We start from the raw sequence: 21,954 nt of genomic DNA on the forward strand, positions 1-21,954 counted from the left end.
GCTCCCATTGAAGTGAAGGGTAGCAGCACTACAGTAACTAGCTCCATCCAGTATACCATGGACGAAGCTATGTATTCCAGTCACAATTGATGCTCAAAGACTTATTTAAATTGTACTTGCAAAAATGATGTCCAGAAAGCGATCCACTTAGGATTTATACATGCAAGAGACACCACATAGTATAATAAATCTCCAGACGTTTCGGTCCAACGGGACCTTCTTCAGATGAGCCAGGGCGGGGTGTAATGGAAAGTCCTGGATAACCCCTTTCAACACATCCATATTTTCTGCCATTTGCCAACCTTTGGTTAGGGAAGTATATTGGAAAATGTTTGATTTTGCTCCAAATAATCACTTTTTTGACTGTTGCACTCTACAAGGGATATATGAGCGTACCTTAAGAAAAGTGTTCTCAGCTAATCTCCATTGGCCTACCGTGACCCAAGGAGAGCATCTTGTGTCTTGTTCAACAGATGACCGATACAGATCTGATGGGATGGGAGGGATAGTGTTCAATGGAAGACAATTGTATTCACATCTTCCTTGGTACAAGGCATCTTCTTATACAATGGAAAGACAACCGGTCACTCCACTGCACTAAGACGCCATGCATCTCCACTGTCATCCATATTCAACACGTTTCCTAGGAATACATTCTCGTGTTTTTTTGTTAATGAATGCGATCCCCTCTGGCAAAGGAAGGACACACAGAGAAGAAATCCGTGTCTCATATGGCCTCTCCATAAATGTGTCCATTTCGTGTATGCAAATTTCACAATAAATAAAAATGTAAAAATAAAAAAACAAAACAAGAAAAAGAAGAAAAGAAGAGGCTTTGACAAACAAGATGCCGTTTTGTACGTTCAGAATCCAAATTGGCAGGGAAGAAGAGGCTGACAATTTCCGTCGGAGTCAAGTGTACAACATCAATGCAATTTAATTCCAGCAGCGGGGTGAATAGTAATGAACAGCTATTGTGTTTAGAGCGGTTCGACACAAATATATTGTGGAAATTAAAATCCTGTTATTATTGAGTTCCATGATTCACCTCTTGGAAGTCCCCCTGAAAATTTTATTTTATTTGTTTGTCTTAGCTAATTTATTGTAATGGAAATTGCATTGTTTAGATTTACATCACAGATGTAATCACCTCCGAAAACAGATGGCTCACACATCCCACTTATAGATGTCACCGTGGGTGGTGGCAGCAGGTCCAGCAGCTCAGGGAGTCCATCTCTGCTATGAGTCAATGGATAGCAAAAATGCAAAGTATAGTACTAATCAACTAAAGGATGAAAAAAAGTTGAAAACATTCACCTGACCCCCTTTAAGCATAAGATAGAAGGGGGTGGTAGGAGTTGGACCCCCACTGATCTGACACTGATGACCTATCCAAAGGATGGGAGACCCTTTTAAAGCGCATTCAAAGTTATTATTTACCCATGCATATATAAATGCTTTATCCTGTGGATATGTATTCCTACACCCTTGTAGACTAGGGGAGCTTAGTTCTATAAAAAAGAGTATTTCAGCTTCTAGAGTTTCTTTGTGTGTGAGAATGGGGCATAAATACATGAGAACATTTTGAAGTGCTGTACACAGTCACATTTGGCCTTTCAATATAATTTCCCTACGCCTTCTCCATCCCTATGCTAGTATCAATATCGTAAGATACCGTAATAGTAAACATATTAATCTATTTTTTGAAAATAAAGGAGGAAATCAAAGAAAACAAAAACATATTGACACCAAGCATAGGATAATGTGACTGGATGTAAATCCAAGGTCCAAGTGGTGGAGGCAGCAAGACCCTCAGCTTCTACACCAACCCTATGTCATCTTACATTCAGGAAATAATGGATGCAACAATGTTCCAAACTCTATGATTTCCACTTCCCTTGTGACTATTTCGTTTTCAGCCTGTAACAAAACCATTTTCTCAGTGCAATAAATAAACCATAGAGAAGTTATTACGTTACCTTTGCACATTGGCTCCACTGACCCCAGTTAGACATCACACATTCCCCAGGGCAAGAAATGCTACACTGCTGCCTGACCGTAGGAGTTTCCAGGTGGTTGCAATAGGTTTCATTTACAAAAGCATCTTCTGCATTTTCAGAAATATTCACACATCTAGGAGAAATCATAAAGAAATTGGTTCATTGAGTCACAATAATCTGGGGGAGAATTATGAAAATGACTTGATGTGCTGCTAGTGCAACATGCTCCTCCCGCTAGGGCCCTCTACATAACGCGTCCCAGGTGTAGGAAATGCTGAGTGGTATAGTGCAGCCTAAAATGTCTCTTTATAGGTGTCACTGCTTTGGTTATGAAGCAATAAATAGGGGGAATAATTGAGGGATAAAAGAATAACTTGAGTCCAGACCTTGAGATGAAGTTCAATGGCAGCTTTACTTTGCATAAACGTTCTCCAAAACAGTTTACAGGCTTTGTCTTGGTTCCAGCAGGCTTTAGCATGAAACTGGCAGGCAAACTCCACTCTGCTATATCGGTTTCTCTCTGAATCTGCTGTACTGACAGGCTGGCTGTCTAACTCAGCTTCTTCTGTATGCTGCACTTCACTTTGATAACATTTGCAAAGATAGGTGCACTCTGCGGTCTTACTAAACCCTCATACTGATGTTAAAATTGAGAGATTAGCCAATATATCCTACTGTGGAGGACATGTCTGAGCCCGAGCACCTCGCCAAAGTTTCTCAAGTAGCTCGGGACCTAACACTGACCTACCTGTGTCATATGGGCAATACCAAGAGCCAGTGGGTGAATTAAAGGAGTGTAAGGTCCGACTCACAGCCAACTCACCAGTTACCTCCAGCATGTAGCCATGCTTACAATGGGAAGAGGAGGCGAATTACAGTATGAGGGTTAAGTAAGACCGCAGAGTGCACCTGTCTTTGCAAATGTTATTATATTGTTATATTGGTTATCACATCCACATAATTGCTATCTTGTGTAGGATGTCTATTGTGATACTTGTGGTCTGCTGCAGGCATCCTCCACTGTATAAATTTTTGCTGGAGATTGCCATTAGCAACGGGCTATAAGTGCAGGATTTTCTCCCCTGTATACACATGTACAACTGCATATGGGTTTGCGCACTTCCTGCCTGTTTAACACCAGGCCATTTCTTCTGTTGGTTTGCAATTCACTTTGTAGTCTGACTCTAGGTTATGCCAGGGAACTTTCCTCCTGGCTCCTGAGGCTTCAAGCTTCGGCCTCCATGGCCAGTAGAGCTTAGGGTGCTCTGGCTTGCGTGGGCATGTCTAGCAGAAACGTGCCCCTGCACACTCTTCCCCTCGCTGGGGGTAAACTAGACTGAAGCTATCTGGTCCCCACCCTTCCTGTAGGAAGTAGGTCTTGCCCACTTCTCTTCAGAGGGGGGTTAAAATGGAGTGGAACACTCCATTCTACCTAAGTACAGCTCTGCCATGTTTGCTGCCACCTGCTGGTGAACAAGGTACATTACATGAACAGTTACATAACATTAGAAATGCACAGTGTGGAGGACCTGGAAATAAATATATAGGTGACATACAGGTTAGACCATAAAAGATAGTAGCAAGGTGCAGAAGTGGTAACACCACTCTGGGGTGTTACACCAGGTAATATGTATGTGGGAGGTCACGTGGACATTCCTAATCGGTGCACCTGTGTCCTCATCCAAGTAAACACTGAAGTCATGAAGGATCATACACATCATTGACATATGGTACATGGAGGGAGAAAACGACGAGTAAGGAAAAAATAAGGATACATTTGGATACATTTTTATGACATTTGTCACCATTGTGGCAAAATGCATAGGGTTTTTAAAATGGTTTGTAACTAGTGTTGTAAAAGCACTTAAAAACTGAAAAAGCTAAATAAAATAGTAAAAGATAAAAAGCATGACAAAATTGAACCTAGGCTAATCTGGAAATAATCACAATTATAACTGTGATTGATTATATGAGACACTTTCTAAGGGCTCGTTCACACAAACGTATTTTGCATTCCCTATATGGGCCGTTTTCTGCGTTCCGCATACGGCCCGTATACGGAACCATTCATTTCAATGGGTCCGCAAAAGTTGCGGACAGCACTCTGTGTGCTGTGCGCATCCTTTGCTCCGTTCCGTGGCCCTGCAAAAATTATGAGTCCTGTCCTATTCTTGTCCGTTTTACGGACAAGAATAGGCATTTCTATAATAGGCCTTTTTTTCCGTTTCCGCAAATTGCGGAAGGCACACGGGCGGCATCCGTGTTTTGCGTATCCGCAATTAGCAGACCGCAAAAAAACGGCACAGTCGTGTGAACGAGCCCTAATTCACAAATTCTCCAAATCCTTAAAGGTGACGTGTTATGGTGGGATGACCCTATTTAAGTTCCATCATTACTCAGGGATGTCTTGCCATGGACAAAGGCCATGGTCTTGAGATTTGGACCATTTCCTGACCAGGTAGTGTACGAATAGGTTACCTCTGACTCTGACCCTATGATGTTGGTCATTTCAGTCACTTTGTCTCCATGCATAACTGGTCACAGACAGTGAAACAGTGCCTTCAACTCAAGAGCATCCCTCATATTCACTCCTTCATCAACCCTTAGTTAATTAAAATACTAGTGCAAGCTTTCATCTCCCGCCTGGACTACTGCAACATCCTCCTCTGTGGCCTCCCTTCTAGCACTCTCGCACTCTTCCTATCTATCCTCAACTCTACTGCCTTGTTAATCCACCTCCCCCCCCAGCCCCCAGTTCTCCTCTGCCTCTCCCTTCACTGGCTGCCCACTGCCCAGTGAATTCAGTTTAAGATACTAACAAATACATATAAGGCCCTTTACAACCAGTCTCCTCCTTATAATTCTTTTCTTCTTTCCCAATACATCCCCACATGTTATCTCTGATCCTCACAAGAAATCCTTCTTTGTTCTCCTCTTGTCTGGTCCTTGCACAATCATCTACAGGATTTCTCACATGAATCCTCAATACTCTGGAACTCACTACCTCAGAACATCAGACTCTCCACCAGCATCCAAACCTTCAAAAGCAACCTGAAAACCCACCTCTTCAGGAAAGCCTACCACCTTCTATAAGCATGTTTCCACCACAAAGCCAGCAGCTTTTATTCTCACCTCCTGTGTCCTTCCCTTGTAGATTGTCAGCTCTCTTGGGCAATGGTACTATGGTAATATTAGGTCAACACTCTACAAGGCCAAAGTAAGGTAGAAAAAGGTCTTGAGCTCTGAGACCCTAGATCTTGGCCTTCAGAGGCGTAACTTTAAGGTCTTGTGCTCCAATGCAACGTTTGTAACAGGCCACCACCTACCATGTTCTCTGTACAATAATGGTGTCTTCTTACATGTATGTGGCAGAAGGTCCTTGAGTGTGACTACTACCTCTGCCCCCTTATAGCTATACCTGTGCTGGTGAGAGCCATAGTTTTTAGTAGCACATAAGAAGTCAACTCCATATTTCCATTTTTTTAGAGAAAGATCATAAGCATCAACTATAAAACTCAACTACTAAAAGGTCCAACCAGGAGAGGATTGCCCATAGACCTTACAGAGAAATTTCCCAGTAGGACGATGCCCAGGGGGCCGCCCAAGCCCTCCTCTCTGCTGCTGGCTAGGTACAGAATGAGCTCTCAGGGATAACTAAAGCTGTGAGAATCAGATACTCATGTACATGGCCAGCTATCGCACATGTCCTCCTGAATTCAACCACTGTGGCCGCATCTCACCTCCTAAGCCCCCCTGCTCCATATCCTAATGAGAGACACCTGGAGGAGGACAAAAAATGGCATCTATTGATGGCCACCACATAGGGACAACTTTTGAGGCAATATATCGTGCTATACTGTGGTGTAAGAGTCTTATGGGAAAGTAGTTCTATGTTATTTCTGACGTTGCCTACTTATGTTGCTCCACCTTCTGTCAATTTGGACCCACCTATAACATGGGGCCACTTTCAGGTTCTTTTTTCCAGGGCCACTTTAAGTTACCAGTCCTCCCCTGGGTCCAGCCTTCTAGCATCTGACCATATCATCTAAACCACAACCCCGTAGGTCCACTGCTATCGATTCTCAAGGCCATTAAACAGGGATGTGTATTTGGCGGGCACCATATCACACCATTATTGTAATATTCATGGATCAATGAAAATATGAAAAAATGTCATCAAAATGTGCAACTTGAAATCTGAAATAAAAATGAATCAAATGGACCAAACCAAATACGTGTGTCTCAAAAATGATGTATCAAAAAGCAAAAAATTTGTAGAAAACGTCTTCGGCTTGTAATCTTGTAGCTGGAAGCAATTACATTACAAAAAAGAATAAAACGTCTTTCAACAGATAGAGTCCGTCATGATGGATGAGTCTCCGAGCGCATAGCAAGCGCGCTGGAACGGCTCCACCGGATGGGATTATGCGCGGCTGCTCATGTATACATGTCTCATTTGATAGAATGCCCCCTGCTCTTCTGCCTACATTAACATCACATGCATTTTCCTGGCCTATATTTCAGGCTCGCCCCGAACACCTTCTACATTTATGTCAGTGGGGTTCCTGCAATTTCTCCATGTAAATGTAATCTAAGCGTAGGCATAAAGGATTGGGAGGACCTAGGGAATGGGGTCCGCTTTATGAATTCAGATTCAGGAGAAAATGATGATTCTACGTTTTTTATATATATTACCTGTGTGCTCATACATCAGTGTAATATATTATTATTATTATACACATTTCGAATCCATATTAAATGAATAATATTAACTCAACTCTTAGTCATAGGGACAGTTGGCGTTGGCGTAACAATCTCAGTTTCAGGCAGTGCCCCCAAGTCCGAAGGGGAAGGGGGTCCACCGGTGTCCAGTATCATTTACCAACTGAGTCTACATCCTTACGCCTCTTGCATACGACTGTGTCTGTATTGTGGTCCGCAAACCATGGATCCGCAAAATCCGGACACTTTCCATGTGCAATCCGTATTTTTCTCACTCCCATTACTAGAAATTTCTAATCTTGTCGGCAATATGGAAAAGAATAGGACGTATTTCATAATCTGCGGAACGGACATACAGAATGCAGACAGCACATGGAGGTCAGTTTTTTTTTTTGAGGATCTACAGAAATGAATGGGTCCGTGTGCAATCTACAAAAAATGCAGATTGGACGCGGATGGAAAATACGGTCATGTTCATGAGCCCTTAGAATAAAAGCTATTGCAGCGAAAAGAGCCATGGGCCCCTTACCCCGCCCTTTACTGTGGTAAGTCGCAGGCTGGGGGTGTACTAGAGGCTGGAAGTATTCGATGACGTCAGAGTCCCAGTGCAGTGAGGTCATCACGTCACCTTTGCCAGGACATTTATGGTCAGTAGGTACCAAGAAGAAGATCCAGCTGTTCATCACAGGAATGGGAGAGACATTGGCACAAAGGGGGAAATTACAACTATGTGGGGGGCACAAAGGGGGCAGATTATTTTTGTAGGGGCACAAAAGAGGGACGTTGTCATGTTGTGGGGCACAAATGTTGTGAGGTCATTATTAAAAGGTGGGGGCACAAAAGGGAGACATTTGTACAATATGGAGCACAAAAGGTAACATTATATTGTGGGGCGAACAAACAATGTAGGAGCTAGAACAGGGGCATTATTACAAAGTGGGGCACAATGGGAGACATTCAATTCTGAGGCACAAAGAGAGGCACTGACGTTTAGACAGCACTCAGAGCAAACCGCTGCTATGTGGGGAGTCGGGGCACTATGACTGTGGGGGGCATGTTTACTCTGTGATGCACCAAAAGAGGGCATTATTACTGTCTGGGTCTAGCCTAGATCCAAAATTTGCCCTCGGGGTCCATAGGACCCTGATCTTTAAGGGTCCCTTGAAAATAAGCTACTGGAACCACTAACGATCAGCTGTAACCTGGCAGTGAGCACTTAATGTCCCTGCAGTGCCACCACAGGTGAAATCAAGTATTACACAGTGTCCATTAAAATCAATGGGCTGTCCATGTAATGTAAGGATCTGCTGGGTCATCCAGAAAGAGATGCTCCTTGTAGCTCCTCTCTTCTCTGGCTTTTTGATGACTTTCCTAAAAAAAAAGGACCCCTGATCTACTAAGTCAGAAAGGATTTGGAAAGGATTTTCTAAGCCAAAGGACGACTTAAAACTCAATAAGACGGAACTTTAATATCTACTGACTGTGAAAACATACACCCAGCATATGAAGAACTTGACTTACACATATAATGGCCATCATGACTGCGCCTATAGGGTTGTCAGCCAGGGTTTATTCCACGAAAAACTTGTGACCCCTACTCTAGTACCCAAGAGCCAAGAGTGGAGCCCCTAGTAATGATGCCTTTATCACCCACTGATCAATGTTTTTAATGGGGTATCCTCTTTTAACATCCTAATTGTCTATTCTATCACATACCCTTAAAAAAAAGTCACGTAGGTCATTAAAGGGGTTATCCTACAAGTAATGTAAAAAATGAGAATCAGATATCATAATACAGAACTATATTTTTCTAAGAAAGCTAGAATCAGCCCTGTACCTCTCATGGATCCCGAGAAGTCCCCATTCATTGCTCCAATTATTCTGCTAGATTTATTTGAGACTGACAGGGAGGGGGGGGGGGGGGCCCTTTTTGCTGCAGCTCTCCCTATCACAGCTCAGGGGGGGAAATCCTTTTTGGCGGCAGCTTCGGGGCAGTGTCCTTTCTGCAGCAGTTCTAACCCTATCACAGCTCAGGGGCCATGTCTTCTTTTCTGCTGCAGCTCATGGGGCATGTCCTTTCTGCTGCAGTTCTCACCCTATCACAGCTCAGGGGCCATGTCTTCTTTTCTGCTGCAGCTCATGGGGCATGTCCTTTCTGCTGCAGTTCTCACCCTATCACAGCTCAGGGGCCATGTCTTCTTTTCTGCTGCAGCTCATGGGGCATGTCCTTTCTGCTGCAGTTAACCCTCTATCACAGCTTAGGGGTCATGTCCTCTCTTCTGCAGCCCTCTCCCTATCACAGCTCCTTTCTCTGTCACAGCTTGATGTGACTGGTGACAGTTGAAGGATAGAACTGAGCATGTGCGACCACCTCAGTCTAGGCAGAAAAATAATGAAAAGAACAGACAGCATCCAGATCCATGTGCTGATTTGAAAAATGCAGAATAATTTTTTTGCGGACAACCCCTTGTCGTCCTGTAAATTTAAAAAAAATTGTATCAATCCATTAATCTCTGTTTCTGAGGATACCGGACCGTCCCCCAGCTTTCTTGTGACAACTTATAACTCCCACATTTTAAGGCGCGCCCTATTCTGTCCAGAAAGTCCCCGATAATGCCTGCAAATTCCCAGTTCATGCAAATATACACAAGCCCTGCCTCTTAATGATCCTGCTCATGGGACAGTCCTGCAAAAACGGTGACGCTTGGTTGGTGGGTGATGGAGCCGCACCATATGAGCTCCTGGTCCCCTCCCCCTCGTTACAGGCACTTTGTAAAATTACGTTTAATCTGATTGGGGCTTTCTGCATCGTCTTTCCTCCTGAATTACAGCCAATTCCCATACAAAGCTCAATATTTACACACAGGTTTATGCATAGCGTATGAAAACGGCAAGATCCTTCATAAATCTCCATAACCTTCATACACGCTCCAATTATTGTATTCATACATTCTATAAATGCCAACCATGCGTAATAAAATCCCAGGCTAAAAAGATTCCAGAATTTAATTAAATGTATTTTGATATTATTTTTCGAACCCTGTAAACAGCGCGCCAGTTCCGGGGCGATGATTTAACAGGCGCGCCGCAATTCATTAATGCGCAGAAAAAGTAACTTGCTGAAAAATAAATGAATCAGCGTCGGTGTAAATGTCTGCTTTGATGTCCTAATGCAGCCGTTCTGATTACCAGGTGTCAGTATCAGCCGCTGTCACTAATCAATGAAATGGACTGAGTTCTGCTTTTCATGCCAAGGAGTTGATTTTCCCTTCCTGTGCTGCAGAGATGCCGTGAGTCACTGCAAAAATTTGTCATAAATTTGTCACAGCTGCTACACGCACAACTTAAAGGGCTAAATCTGCCTAAAAAGAGAAGAAAAAAAAAAGGAAGGAAAATCATAAAATCCATTGCATGGAAATAATCACAAAACTGGGTTAAGCTATAGGGCCCCTGTGAAGGGTACCAGGAGGGGTAAAATCAAATACTTTAGATATAGGGCTCTGACATAGCACAACGTTGACCCTTTGCTAGGGAGAGCAACTGTTTGGGTTAGAAGGAAAACTTGCAGCAGTTACAGTATTAAAGGGGTTTTCTGGGAGTAGAATATTGACCTATCCTAGGACCGTCATGATACTAGAAAGCACCTGACCAGCTTCAAAAAGGGCACTAAGCTAAGTGTCGAAGTGTGGAACCACTGTGTAAATCAACAGATTCAGCTTCGGCTACTTCTAAGAGCGTTATCCCGGCAGTCTCTTGGTTTTCACCCTTTAACACCTATACAGAGATCTGGACTTTGGTGCAGGGGAATCACTAGGCCACTACCTCCTGGAGTAGTGTCTGTGTGACGGATAGCTGACCCGCGGGAGTCAAAGAGACACCGGTGCAGAGCACCGAGCGATCAGGCAAAATCGTAGTCAGGGACAGGCCCGAGGTCAGGGCAGGTACAATACAAGAAATCCAATAAACAGTCCAAAGTCAGGACAGGCAAGGTCAATATGAAGGTCAGGCACGGGTCAGGTCAGGCAACGAAGGGTCAATATCCAGGAATGGGAAGAAGTCGGCACACATGCAAACAAATATTGCACATCTTTGCAGGAACTAGCAAGATAGGAACCAGGGAAATATGCCTTAAGAACCCCAGGGTTGGCAGTCATTGGCTGGCGAAGATTAGGCAGAGCATGCATTGGCCCTCTAAGAGCCTGAGGGAGCATGCGCACATGCCCTTGAGGCAGTAAGCAGGCCGCAGCCTATGTCGAAGGCATCCAATCAAATGAGCGTTGTCTCTTTACTGTAAAAGATTACCAATTGAGACTGAAATCAGTCATTCTCACCTTAGCACCGATAACATGACAAATCCTTACCTAGGAACCTCCTTCATCAATTATCTTCACTTTAGGAGCTGATGACATCACCTGTCCTGTTCTAGTAACCCATGACAACATTAATCTTGACACGCAACCTTTGGCATCCTAAATCCTCTACTAGAAAATAGTGACATCAATAAACCTTAGCTTTTAGACCCAATACATTACCATTTCTCTCCTAAGAGACCATGACATTATTTATTTTCACTTGGTGACCCTTGCTATCGCCAATCCTCTACTAGAAATACATGACATCACAGAGTTCTACACTAGGAATACATAACATCACCAATCCTCTACTAGGAATACATGACATCACCAATCCTCTACTAGGAATACATGACATAACCAATCCTCTACTAGGAATACATGACATCACCAATCATCTACTAGGAATAAACGGCCTCATCAATCCTCTACTAGAAATACATGACATCACCAATCCTCTACTAGAAATACATGACATCACCAATCCTCTACTAGGAATACATGACATAACCAATCCTCTACTAGGAATACATGACATCACCAATCCTCTACTAGGAATACATGACATCACCAATCCTCTACTAGGAATACATGACATCACCAATCCTCTACTAGGAATACATGACATCACCAATCATCACCAAGGAGACAAGGGAACCGTCATTCCAGCCATAAACCCCTTGTACTGCCCAGTCTATATCTTCCACATTGAGCACCTAGACATCAGACACGTGTGGACAAGTTTTATGTCTTGCAGTAATGGAAACTTTGTGCTCAATGACGAATGAGCCTCGAGACTAATGTTATTGAATCTCTGCATCCAGACTCCTTTTCAGCCTCAGATAATAATCTGTTTCTCTTCAGCTGCAATAACCTGAGCTGAAATTGTTAACCGACGTTCCAAAAATGATTTTTCGCGGTAGATAATCGACTCTGCCTTGGCAACCACAGTTGGAAAACACTGTTTGGATGTAGTAGTATTATCTCATTCTGAAAATGGAACGGTTCAGCAAGCCTGGATAATATGCAACATCCTGAGACCCTTTACATAAGGAGAAGTAAGAGATACCTGAAAAGAATTAAACACCAGGGGCCCTCAAGAACCATAGTGTATGCCGTGTTCCACCTGGAAAGGACACTTGGGTGGAGCTCTGGGTGTCTTTATCAGAGAGGCAGCCAATAAGCACTGATGGGAGTGATCTCACAATGCTCCTCCCAAATGTCCTTTTCAGTTGCATGCCAGGCAGAATATTTGCAGCTCCCTATCTCACTGTGTGTGCAACATGTAGATTTGGAAATTACACAAAGGGGCAAACAACTCCCTGACTCTGGCTTTTGCTGGGGATCCCAACCCTTAGTGCAGTTTAGATTCTCTCGCAGAATTAGTTTAATACATTAGAATATAAAGTAAAGTATATTGCTATTAAGATATGATGCAGCATCAGATTGTAATAATATGCCATTGCTGCAGGATATTTATCTCTGTCACTCACCGCACTCTCCTGATCTGTATTCCCGCCCCGCAGTTAGCCGTCTTCTCCTCGCTGTGCAGTTTGCAGGCAGACCACGGCTCAGTCACCCACAAGTACTGATTACATTCATTGTAGCATTGGACCGTCTCATAGACCTGTCAGGAGACACAAAAGTGCAGGGTGTAAACAACACCAATCAGCGTTAACAGCTGTCAGACCCAGGTGACTCCATAAAATCACTGGCTGCCCGGTAGATACTGTATGTATTTTTAAAGAATGTCATAAAAACCACATAATGTGAAAATGCTGCTCTTATGAAGTTCTAGTGTCTGTGGAAATTTGTCAGAAATTGCTTAAACAGCAATTACCAAGCAAAATGTTATGATTGGAAATGCTTCTCCTTCATTGCAGGACTCCCCTTCAATCTTTCTAGGCTGTTTTAGGACAGACTGTAGAGTGTTGTAAATGCTTCTATAGTCTACAGGTAAAGGCTGCCTTCACACAGTCCCCATGTGGTTGCTTTGTTTGCACCCGTAATACAGAGGAAACATTCGAACCTTCTGCAATTGATGAGATGTCTATGGAGATCTGGGTGTTACTGTACATAGACACAAAATAACGCAGCGGTATATTATGGCTGATTGAAGATGTTATTAACGGGGTATTCCCATCACAGACAATGGGGGCATATTGCTAGGATATGCCCCACCTCTGGGACCCGCACCTACAACGAGAACGAAGCGGGGAGAGCTGTGGCTGGAGGACCACAGATTTCCCGGGGTCCGTCCACCACCAAGCTCCTATAGAAGTGAATGGGAGCGCACCGCACACGTGCGGCCAGCGCTCGGCTATTTTCGGAGGCCCCATAGAAATCAAAGGAGGGCGGCAACGCATGCGCCGGTGAGCCCTCCGTTCATTTCCCTGCTCCATTCACATTGTACGTGCGGGTCCCAGAGGTGGGGACCAGCATCTATCAGACAATGGGGGCATATCCTAGAGATATGCCCCCATTGTCTGTGATGGGAATACTCCTTTAAGTCAGAGAAGTTACTGGGAGTGCAACTCTAGAGTATTGTAATACAGGGTGAAACTCGGTATTAGTACAAGATAAGTAATGTAATGTATGTACACAGTGACTCCACCAGCAGAATAGTGAGTGCAGCTCTGGAGTATAATACAGGATGTAACTCAGGATCAGTACAGGATAAGTAATGTATGTACACAGTGACTCCACCAGCAGAATAGTGAGTGCAGCTCTGGAGTATAATACAGGATGTAACTCAGGATCAGTACAGGATAAGTAATGCAATGTATGTTTACAGTGACTGCACCAGCAGAATAGTGAGTGCAGCTCTGGAGTATAATACAGGATGTAACTCAGGATCAGTACAGGATAAGTAATGCAATGTATGTACACAATTACTGCACCAGCAGAATAGTGAGTGCAGCTCTGGAGTATAATACAGGATGTAACTCAGGATCAGTACAGGAGACTTAATGTAATGTATGTACACAGTGACTGCACCAGCAGAATAGGGAGTGCAGCTCTGGAGTATAATACAGGATGTAACTCGGGATCAGTATAGGATAAGTAATGTATGTACACAGTGACTCCACCAGCAGAATAGTGAGTGCAGCTCTGAAGTATAATACAGGATGTAACTCAGGATCAGTACAGGATAAGTCATGTATGTACACAGTGACTGCACCAGCAGAATAGTGAGTGCAGCTCTGGAGTATAATACAGGATGTAACTCAGGATCAGTACAGGATAAGTAATGTATGTACACAGTGACTGCACCAGCAGAATAGTGAGTGCAGCTCTGGGGTATAATACAGGATGTAACTCAGGATCAGTACAGGAGACGTAATGTAATGTATGTACACAGTGACTCCACCAGCAGAATAGTGAGTGCAGCTCTGGAGTATAATACAGGATGTAACTCAGGATCAGTACAGGATCAGTAATGTATTGTATCTACACAGTGACTCCACCAGCAGAATAGTGAGTGCAGCTCTGGAGTATAATACAGGATGTAACTCAGGTTCAGTACAGGATAAGTAATGTAATGTATGTACACAGTGACTGCACCAGCAGAATAGTGAGTGCAGCTCTGGAGTATAATACAGGATGTAACTCAGGATCAGTACAGGATAAGTAATGTATGTACACAGTGACTGCACCAGCAGAATAGTGAGTGCAGCTCTGGGGTATAATACAGGATGTAACTCAGGATCAGTACAGGATAAGTAATGTATGTACACAGTGACTGCACCAGCAGAATAGTGAGTGCAGCTCTGGGGTATAATACAGGATGTAACTCAGGATCAGTACAGGATAAGTAATGTAATGTATGTACACAGTGACTGCACCAGCAGAATAGTGAGTGCAGCTCTGAAGTATAATACAGGATGTAACTCAGGATCAGTACAGGATAAGTAATGTATGTACACAGTGACTGCACCAGCAGAATAGTGAGTGCAGCTCTGGAGTATAATACAGGATGTAACTCAGGATCAGTACAGGAGACTTAATGTAATGTATGTACACAGTGACTGCACCAGCAGAATAGGGAGTGCAGCTCTGGAGTATAATACAGGATGTAACTCGGGATCAGTATAGGATAAGTAATGTATGTACACAGTGACTCCACCAGCAGAATAGTGAGTGCAGCTCTGAAGTATAATACAGGATGTAACTCAGGATCAGTACAGGATAAGTCATGTATGTACACAGTGACTGCACCAGCAGAATAGTGAGTGCAGCTCTGGAGTATAATACAGGATGTAACTCAGGATCAGTACAGGATAAGTAATGTATGTACACAGTGACTGCACCAGCAGAATAGTGAGTGCAGCTCTGGGGTATAATACAGGATGTAACTCAGGATCAGTACAGGAGACGTAATGTAATGTATGTACACAGTGACTCCACCAGCAGAATAGTGAGTGCAGCTCTGGAGTATAATACAGGATGTAACTCAGGATCAGTACAGGATCAGTAATGTATTGTATCTACACAGTGACTCCACCAGCAGAATAGTGAGTGCAGCTCTGGAGTATAATACAGGATGTAACTCAGGTTCAGTACAGGATAAGTAATGTAATGTATGTACACAGTGACTCCACCAGCAGAATAGTGAGTGCAGCTCTGGAGTATAATACAGGATGTAACTCAGGATCAGTACAGGATAAGTAATGTAATGTATGTACACAGTGACTCCACCAGCAGAATGGTGAGTGCAGCTCAATGGTGTCGCAATGTTACATGCTGCGACTGCGATGCCACAGTTGCAAAATATCCATCCAAGTTGTTTTTTTGTTGTTTTTTGTTGCGTCGTAGCTTGGGGTTTCCTCTAAACAAGCATATTTATCGAGCGAGACGATTGCCTTCACTTTGTGAGACGTATGAAGTTGATTTACAGCGTGATCTGAAAGAAGTTGTAATTGACAGACTCTAAGGAGACGTTCTCCTGTACAACATCCGGCCTCAAATGTCATCAGGCGGTATTTCATCTGACAGAAACTCAAAACAAGAGACGTCTGCAGAGACAAAACTAATCATTCCTTGTAGATATCAGAGGCCCGGAAAAGCTGGAATCAAACAGAACATTTACATATTTCACATTTCCGTCCCATCAAACGTGTGAAATCTATTTCAGATAGTTGGATTTTGTGCGAGGCGTCCGCCAGATTTGTGCTCTTTGAAGCTCCATTTGGCAATAACCGGTCTCTTTAACACTTCGACATCGATTATAAAGACACTCGACCCAACTGGTTTATAATCCTGCTGCTCTGTAGTCCTACTGAAGCCCAAATGTCTATGTGCTATCAGACTGCTCCATAATTGCACTTGAGGAGGGACTCTTAGAGGGAGCGTGTCACCAGGAAATCCACTGTTATACCAGGCACAAGGCCTTGTAGGGCTCGCTCAGCTGAACGTAATCACACCTTTCATTCAGTAATCTGCTGCTCCATTCTGCTGAAAAAGCACTTTTAATCCATATGCAAATGAGTAGTTAAGTGCACTGAGGGCGGGCCCAAACAACTCTGTGCATTCCTGCTCCTCCTTCCACTCCCTCTCCTTCTTGATTGACAGAACCAAGCAAGATGACTATGCAGGAACCTGGCCCTGTCAAAGGGGTGGAGGGGCCAGTAGAGGAAGCAGAAGGAGCAAGAGTGCACAGAGGGGCTCGGGCCCGCCATTGGTGCACTAAACTGGCCATTTGCATATGGATTAAAAGTACATTTTCCCCAGTACATATTACATAAAAGATCCAGTCGTCATGTAAAACTATGCAAAAAGTACTTTGACAGTGTAGAATATAAAAAAAGTTAGGACCATTAAACCAACAGGTATGAAAAAAGTGGCTGGTCACTGAAGCCTTTTCAGGCCTGATTATTAAAACGTTAGGGGTTGTCCCTTGAAAAATATTGTACAGTTGTCAAAACAGCACCTAGGTCTGAATATTTTTGTAATTGTATATAATTAAAAATTTAGCATAGCCACTGAGTTATTCAATAAAATGTATCTGTATAGTGCCACCTGCTGTTTGTTCTTTTTCTTATTTCTTTGTCCTGCTCACTGAGATGGCCGCACATGCTCAGTTTAATCCTTCAACTGCCTCCTGAGCTGTGATAGGGAGAGCTGAGACACGCTCCTCAGCTGCAGCAGAAAAGACCCTCCCCTTGAGCTGCAAATCTAGCAGAGCAAAAAAAGAGATACAGACCGAAATCTCATAGAAGTGCATCATAGTGTTTCTGTGGGCTTCCGATCCATGCCTCCACTCTGCAATACTCCGTATTTTGAGGATTGCGTATCTATTCAAGTCAATGGGTGGGCTTCCGTGATATGGAGTGCACGCGGCTGGTGCCCGTATATTGTGGACCCTCTATCTGAAGTCTGCAACACGGACACGGGGCACACATGCTCGTGTGCATGAGCCCTTATTTGTGTATGCACAGAGCAGTTGTGACTTCCCACCCCCCACCCCTCCTTCCAGATCAATAAATAGCATTATTAAAGGGGTTATCCAGTGTTTATATATTGATGACCTATCCTCAGGTTCAGATCATGGAGGTCCACCATACAGCCCCCTCCCCAATCCGTTGGCGCCGGAAGGACCTAGAAGCAGAAAGCACGGTTCACTGTAGTGGCTACTCCAAGGTACTGCAGCTCAGCTCCTGAACTGATCTGAATGGGGCTTGCCAAAATCCATGTGCTTGCCACCCAACCCATGAAGATGAATGTAATTTTTCATTAATCAAAGTTTTTGTAACAAATCTGCCACTTTCTAATATACACTAATGGTTAGGTAGAGAAGTTTCAAAAACTAGAAGTGAAGCTTCACATGCAAAGTATAGCTGCATCCTGCCAAGAATACCAACCCGTTCAATATATGGAAATCCTAAGGAAAGAGTTTGCATTCCTAGCTTCCAGAGGGCACTCGGACAATGCTACAGTAGGAGTACAATATATTGTATAGAAAGCCCATGAGTGTAACGTGTGAACGGTTGACAAGTACCACTAGACTGGGCTTGGGGGAGATTGGTGTTAGAAGGACTTGTCTGGTCGCACAGAGACTTGACCTCACAAATGCTCTTCTGGATGAATGGACAAAAATTCCCAGACACCTCCAAAATATTTATAGAAATGCCCTTCCAGAAGAGCTAAGGGGAAAAACTCTATATTATTGCCTGTGGATTTAGAATAGGATGTCTGGAGGTATAATGAGTTGGTTTTCCAATACTTCTATCCATATAGTGTGTCCTCGACACATCAGCAATACCTTAGTGACCACCAATATGCTTATTTCCAGAGATTACTAAGGGGCCTTAGGCTATGCCGCCAGTTTTGTAGTGCATTTTTAAGGCGGCCTAGGCTAAACCCATGCAGCAGAAAGCAGGGGTTCAGCTCTCACAGAGGCCCCCCAATCCAGGCCTTTTAACCCTTTAGATGCCACTATCAATAGCAACTGCGGCATCTAAGTAGTTTAGTTTTTGTCTCCCATTGGCGGCTCCCAAGAATGAATTTGCAGGGTGCTGATTAGTGATGTGCAAAGTGAACTTTGGATTCTAGATCTGAAGTCGCTTCACTCAAAACTTCAGTTTAATGCTATAAGGAGACCCATCTCTATACAGCATTAAAAATGTACGGCCTCCGACGAGGCGAAGTCAGTCATTCCCGAAGTCTCGCGAGACTTCAGTGAATAACTTCTGTATTTGATTTTCAAACTGAAAAAACTTTGGTTCCAAGGTACCAGTCGGAACCAAAGTCGAGTTTGGATCCAAGTTTTATAATGGTTTTTCAAGTTAAAAATCAAATACCGAAATTATTCACCAAAGTCTTGCAAGACTTCGGAAATAACTGACTTCGCCTCGTCGGAGGCCATGTATTTTAATGATGTACGTAGACGGATCTCCTTACAGCATTAAACCGAAGTTTTGAGCGAAGCAACTTCTGATCTAGGATTCGAAGCTCGCTTCGTTCATCACTAGTCCTTATGTATTTGCATGGCAATCTGGGGTCTGTCATAGGCCATGGCCTGCCTGCTGTATATCCGTATCAGGCTGCCCCTCTCAGTAGAGCACTGACAGTATAATACTCTGTACGGCAGGAGCAGAATAAAATATTATATAAGGGATCAAAAGATTGCTTGTAAATAATCCCCTTGTGGGAGTAGTAAAAAAAAAATGTTTTATTAAATTAAAAAAAACTTTGCGTTATAAAAGACACCTTTTTCCATTGAAATAAGCTTTTCAATGGAAAAAAAATAGCAAAAATAAAATCCCCACCACATATTTAGAATCGCTCTCTCCATAAGGACTAGCACAACAATGTAATTTATCCCATACTGTTGTTGAAGTTATTTATCCCATACTAAATTGTTGTTTTATGCTTATTTGCCCGCCAAAAAATGGAATAAAAAGAGATTAAAAGGTCTGATGTACCCCAAATAATACCAGTGAAAACTACCACCTGCAAAAATGAAGCTTTCACAGAGCTCTGTAGGGCGAAAAAAGTTATGGGACTCAGCATGCAAGGATGCAAAAATGTTTTTTGAAAAAAGTTTTTTGTGCAAAAGTAGCAAAACATTCAAAACTAGATGTATTTGGTATTGTTATATAAGTTATGCTGTTATTCTGAAAAATAAAAGTCGCTAAGTCGATAACATAATAACTCAGTGGCGGTATTGTTTTTTCCCATTCCCCAAAAAAGAGTTAAAGGGGTTATCCAATGTTTAAAGCATGCCGCCCAATGCACAGGCCCCTCATGTAGATTATGCTTACCCGGCTCCCCGACACACGCGTCACTCCTCATCCCCCACGGCCACCGCTGCATCTTCCCATCATCTACCGCTGCGACAGGGGGAGCAGCCAATAGCAGGCCGCGACGGCGACAAACCTCCCTAGCGTCCCCTGCTGTCCCACAGTAAAAAAAAAAAAAAAAAAAGAGCCCTCCTACGACTACATCGATGGAGAAATGAAAGTTCTAGCTCTTGGAATGCAACGAAAATAAAAAAAATTGCTTAGTTACTAAGGGGTTAACAAAGATGTAAAATACATTTTGGATAGAAATCTTTTGTTCTTAACACTATGACGCTATCACGGCAATTTCCGTTTCACACATTTAGAGACTGGGGCGCAAAGATGAAATTCATCATCTGGATTCTCCATCCGCAGCTCCAACCTCCATCATTAACCTTCTGAATAGTTGTACTTTCACGGTGACATTTTCATCGCAGTTCAGTAGAGAACGGCGCTCCAGTCCCGTCCGCGCTTTGAGACGTCAAAGATTGACATTTCAAGATCAGCTTTTCAGCGTAAGTTCAGCGCTTGGGATTGCAGCAAAAGAGGAGAAAAAAAGTCGTGTCTCATTAAAGACGCGTTCATATCATCCTAAAGTTAGATGTTTCCATTCACGTGTAATGATTATCACTAAAAACAAGATACTAAGTATCTTCTCCGATCACAACCGGTCGGGTTTGGCAGGCCGATCGAAATCCTCATCCCCCCGATGGTAATATAGATTTAAAGGGGAGAAATGTTGAAAATGATTACGGTTCGTGATAAAATAGATCAGTATTTCTAAGCATTTATTTTCCAGATTTAAAGGGAAAGTGTCCTGTTTACATTTATCCTGGGGTATTCCCGGCTGATAATGTCATGGCATATCAGTAGGAAATGCCATCACGTTATGATTGACGGGCTTCTGACCTCAGGGTCCTCTGTCAATCACAAGGATGAGGTTCTTTGCACAGCAGGAGATGGAGTAATGCTGAGCCTAGGGAACTAAAACACAGTCCCATGTGTGCGGCAGCAACAGACAAAGTACCCAGGCGTGAGTAGGGTAAGTATATCATTCTGGTCTGGGGTCTGCACAGATATAGAGATCTAGACTAGGATATTCATTAATTTGTGGGTCCGGTCTGGTTTCTGAATTAAGTAGTGGGTCTGGTCTGGGGTCTGAATTTATTTAAGACTCTGATCCAGGGTCTGAATTTAGTCTAGTCTGAAGTTTTCTGTTTTTATTTAGGCTCCTGGTCTGGGGTCTGCATTAATTTAGAGATCTGGACTAGGATATTAATTCATTTGTGGGTCCGGTCTGGTTTCTGAATTAATTTGTGGGTCTGGTGTGGGGTCTGAATTTATTTAGGATTCCGGTCCAGGGTCTGAATTTAGAAGTCTAGTCTGGAGTTTGTTTGTTTTTTTAGGGCCCACCAGTAAAATTATTTTGGGGGCCCACCGTACGGATATTTTAAAATATTACCTGCTCACACAGCAGTAAGATGCTACCAGATGATTGAATATGGGGGTCCCTGCAGTGACTTTGAGAAGGTAGGTCCTGGGGAGAAGAGGACACTGGTGGCTTTCCTCTACACCTAGAAGTCATCTCAGCTCTGATCGTGTCTAGAATAATAAACTGGGAGTTTCTTTAATAATCTATCAAGTTTTTTATATGAACACAGGCTGGTTGAGGTGCTGGACATGGAATATATGTATGTAGTGCAGCAAGTCTACTGTGTTATGTGCCACTTGTGCAGGTGGTAGGAGACTAGGGGCCCACCGTGCTCAGCGACCCACCAGAGGATTCACCTGTACCCCTGTGGGCCAATCCGAGGCAGCTTGTAGCTCACAGAAATGAAATACAAAAAATTCCAACAGGTGGTCAGTATAAAGTATATAAAAAAATCTCACTAAAATGTAACCTTTTATTAAAATATAAAATAAAACCTGTGGCAAAGGATCCTCACCAAAATACCGATAAACCAGAAGAAAACGTTTGAAGAAAACGATGAGAGTCCCTCAGTCAGCTGTTGGGACTCTCACCAATCTAATATTAATGGCCCATCCTAATCCGTTCCGTAGACCCCGAATCCCTTTTTTAATAAAGGTAATAATTTTGTA

The 21,954-nt window shown here is 43.2% G+C and overlaps 1 protein-coding gene across 1 annotated transcript in view; it reads right to left on the bottom strand.

Moving 5' to 3' along the window:
- THSD7B (thrombospondin type 1 domain containing 7B) overlaps positions 1–21,954 on the bottom strand; it is a 594,761-nt gene that overhangs the window by 90,647 nt on the left and 482,160 nt on the right. Inside the window, 2 exon segments of the mRNA XM_040440450.1 lie at positions 1,980–2,133; positions 12,568–12,701. Coding sequence (XP_040296384.1) covers positions 1,980–2,133; positions 12,568–12,701 — 288 coding nt within the window.

This window comes from Bufo bufo, chromosome 7, assembly GCF_905171765.1.
Source record: "Bufo bufo chromosome 7, aBufBuf1.1, whole genome shotgun sequence".
In the NCBI taxonomy this organism is placed as follows: domain Eukaryota; kingdom Metazoa; phylum Chordata; class Amphibia; order Anura; family Bufonidae; genus Bufo; species Bufo bufo.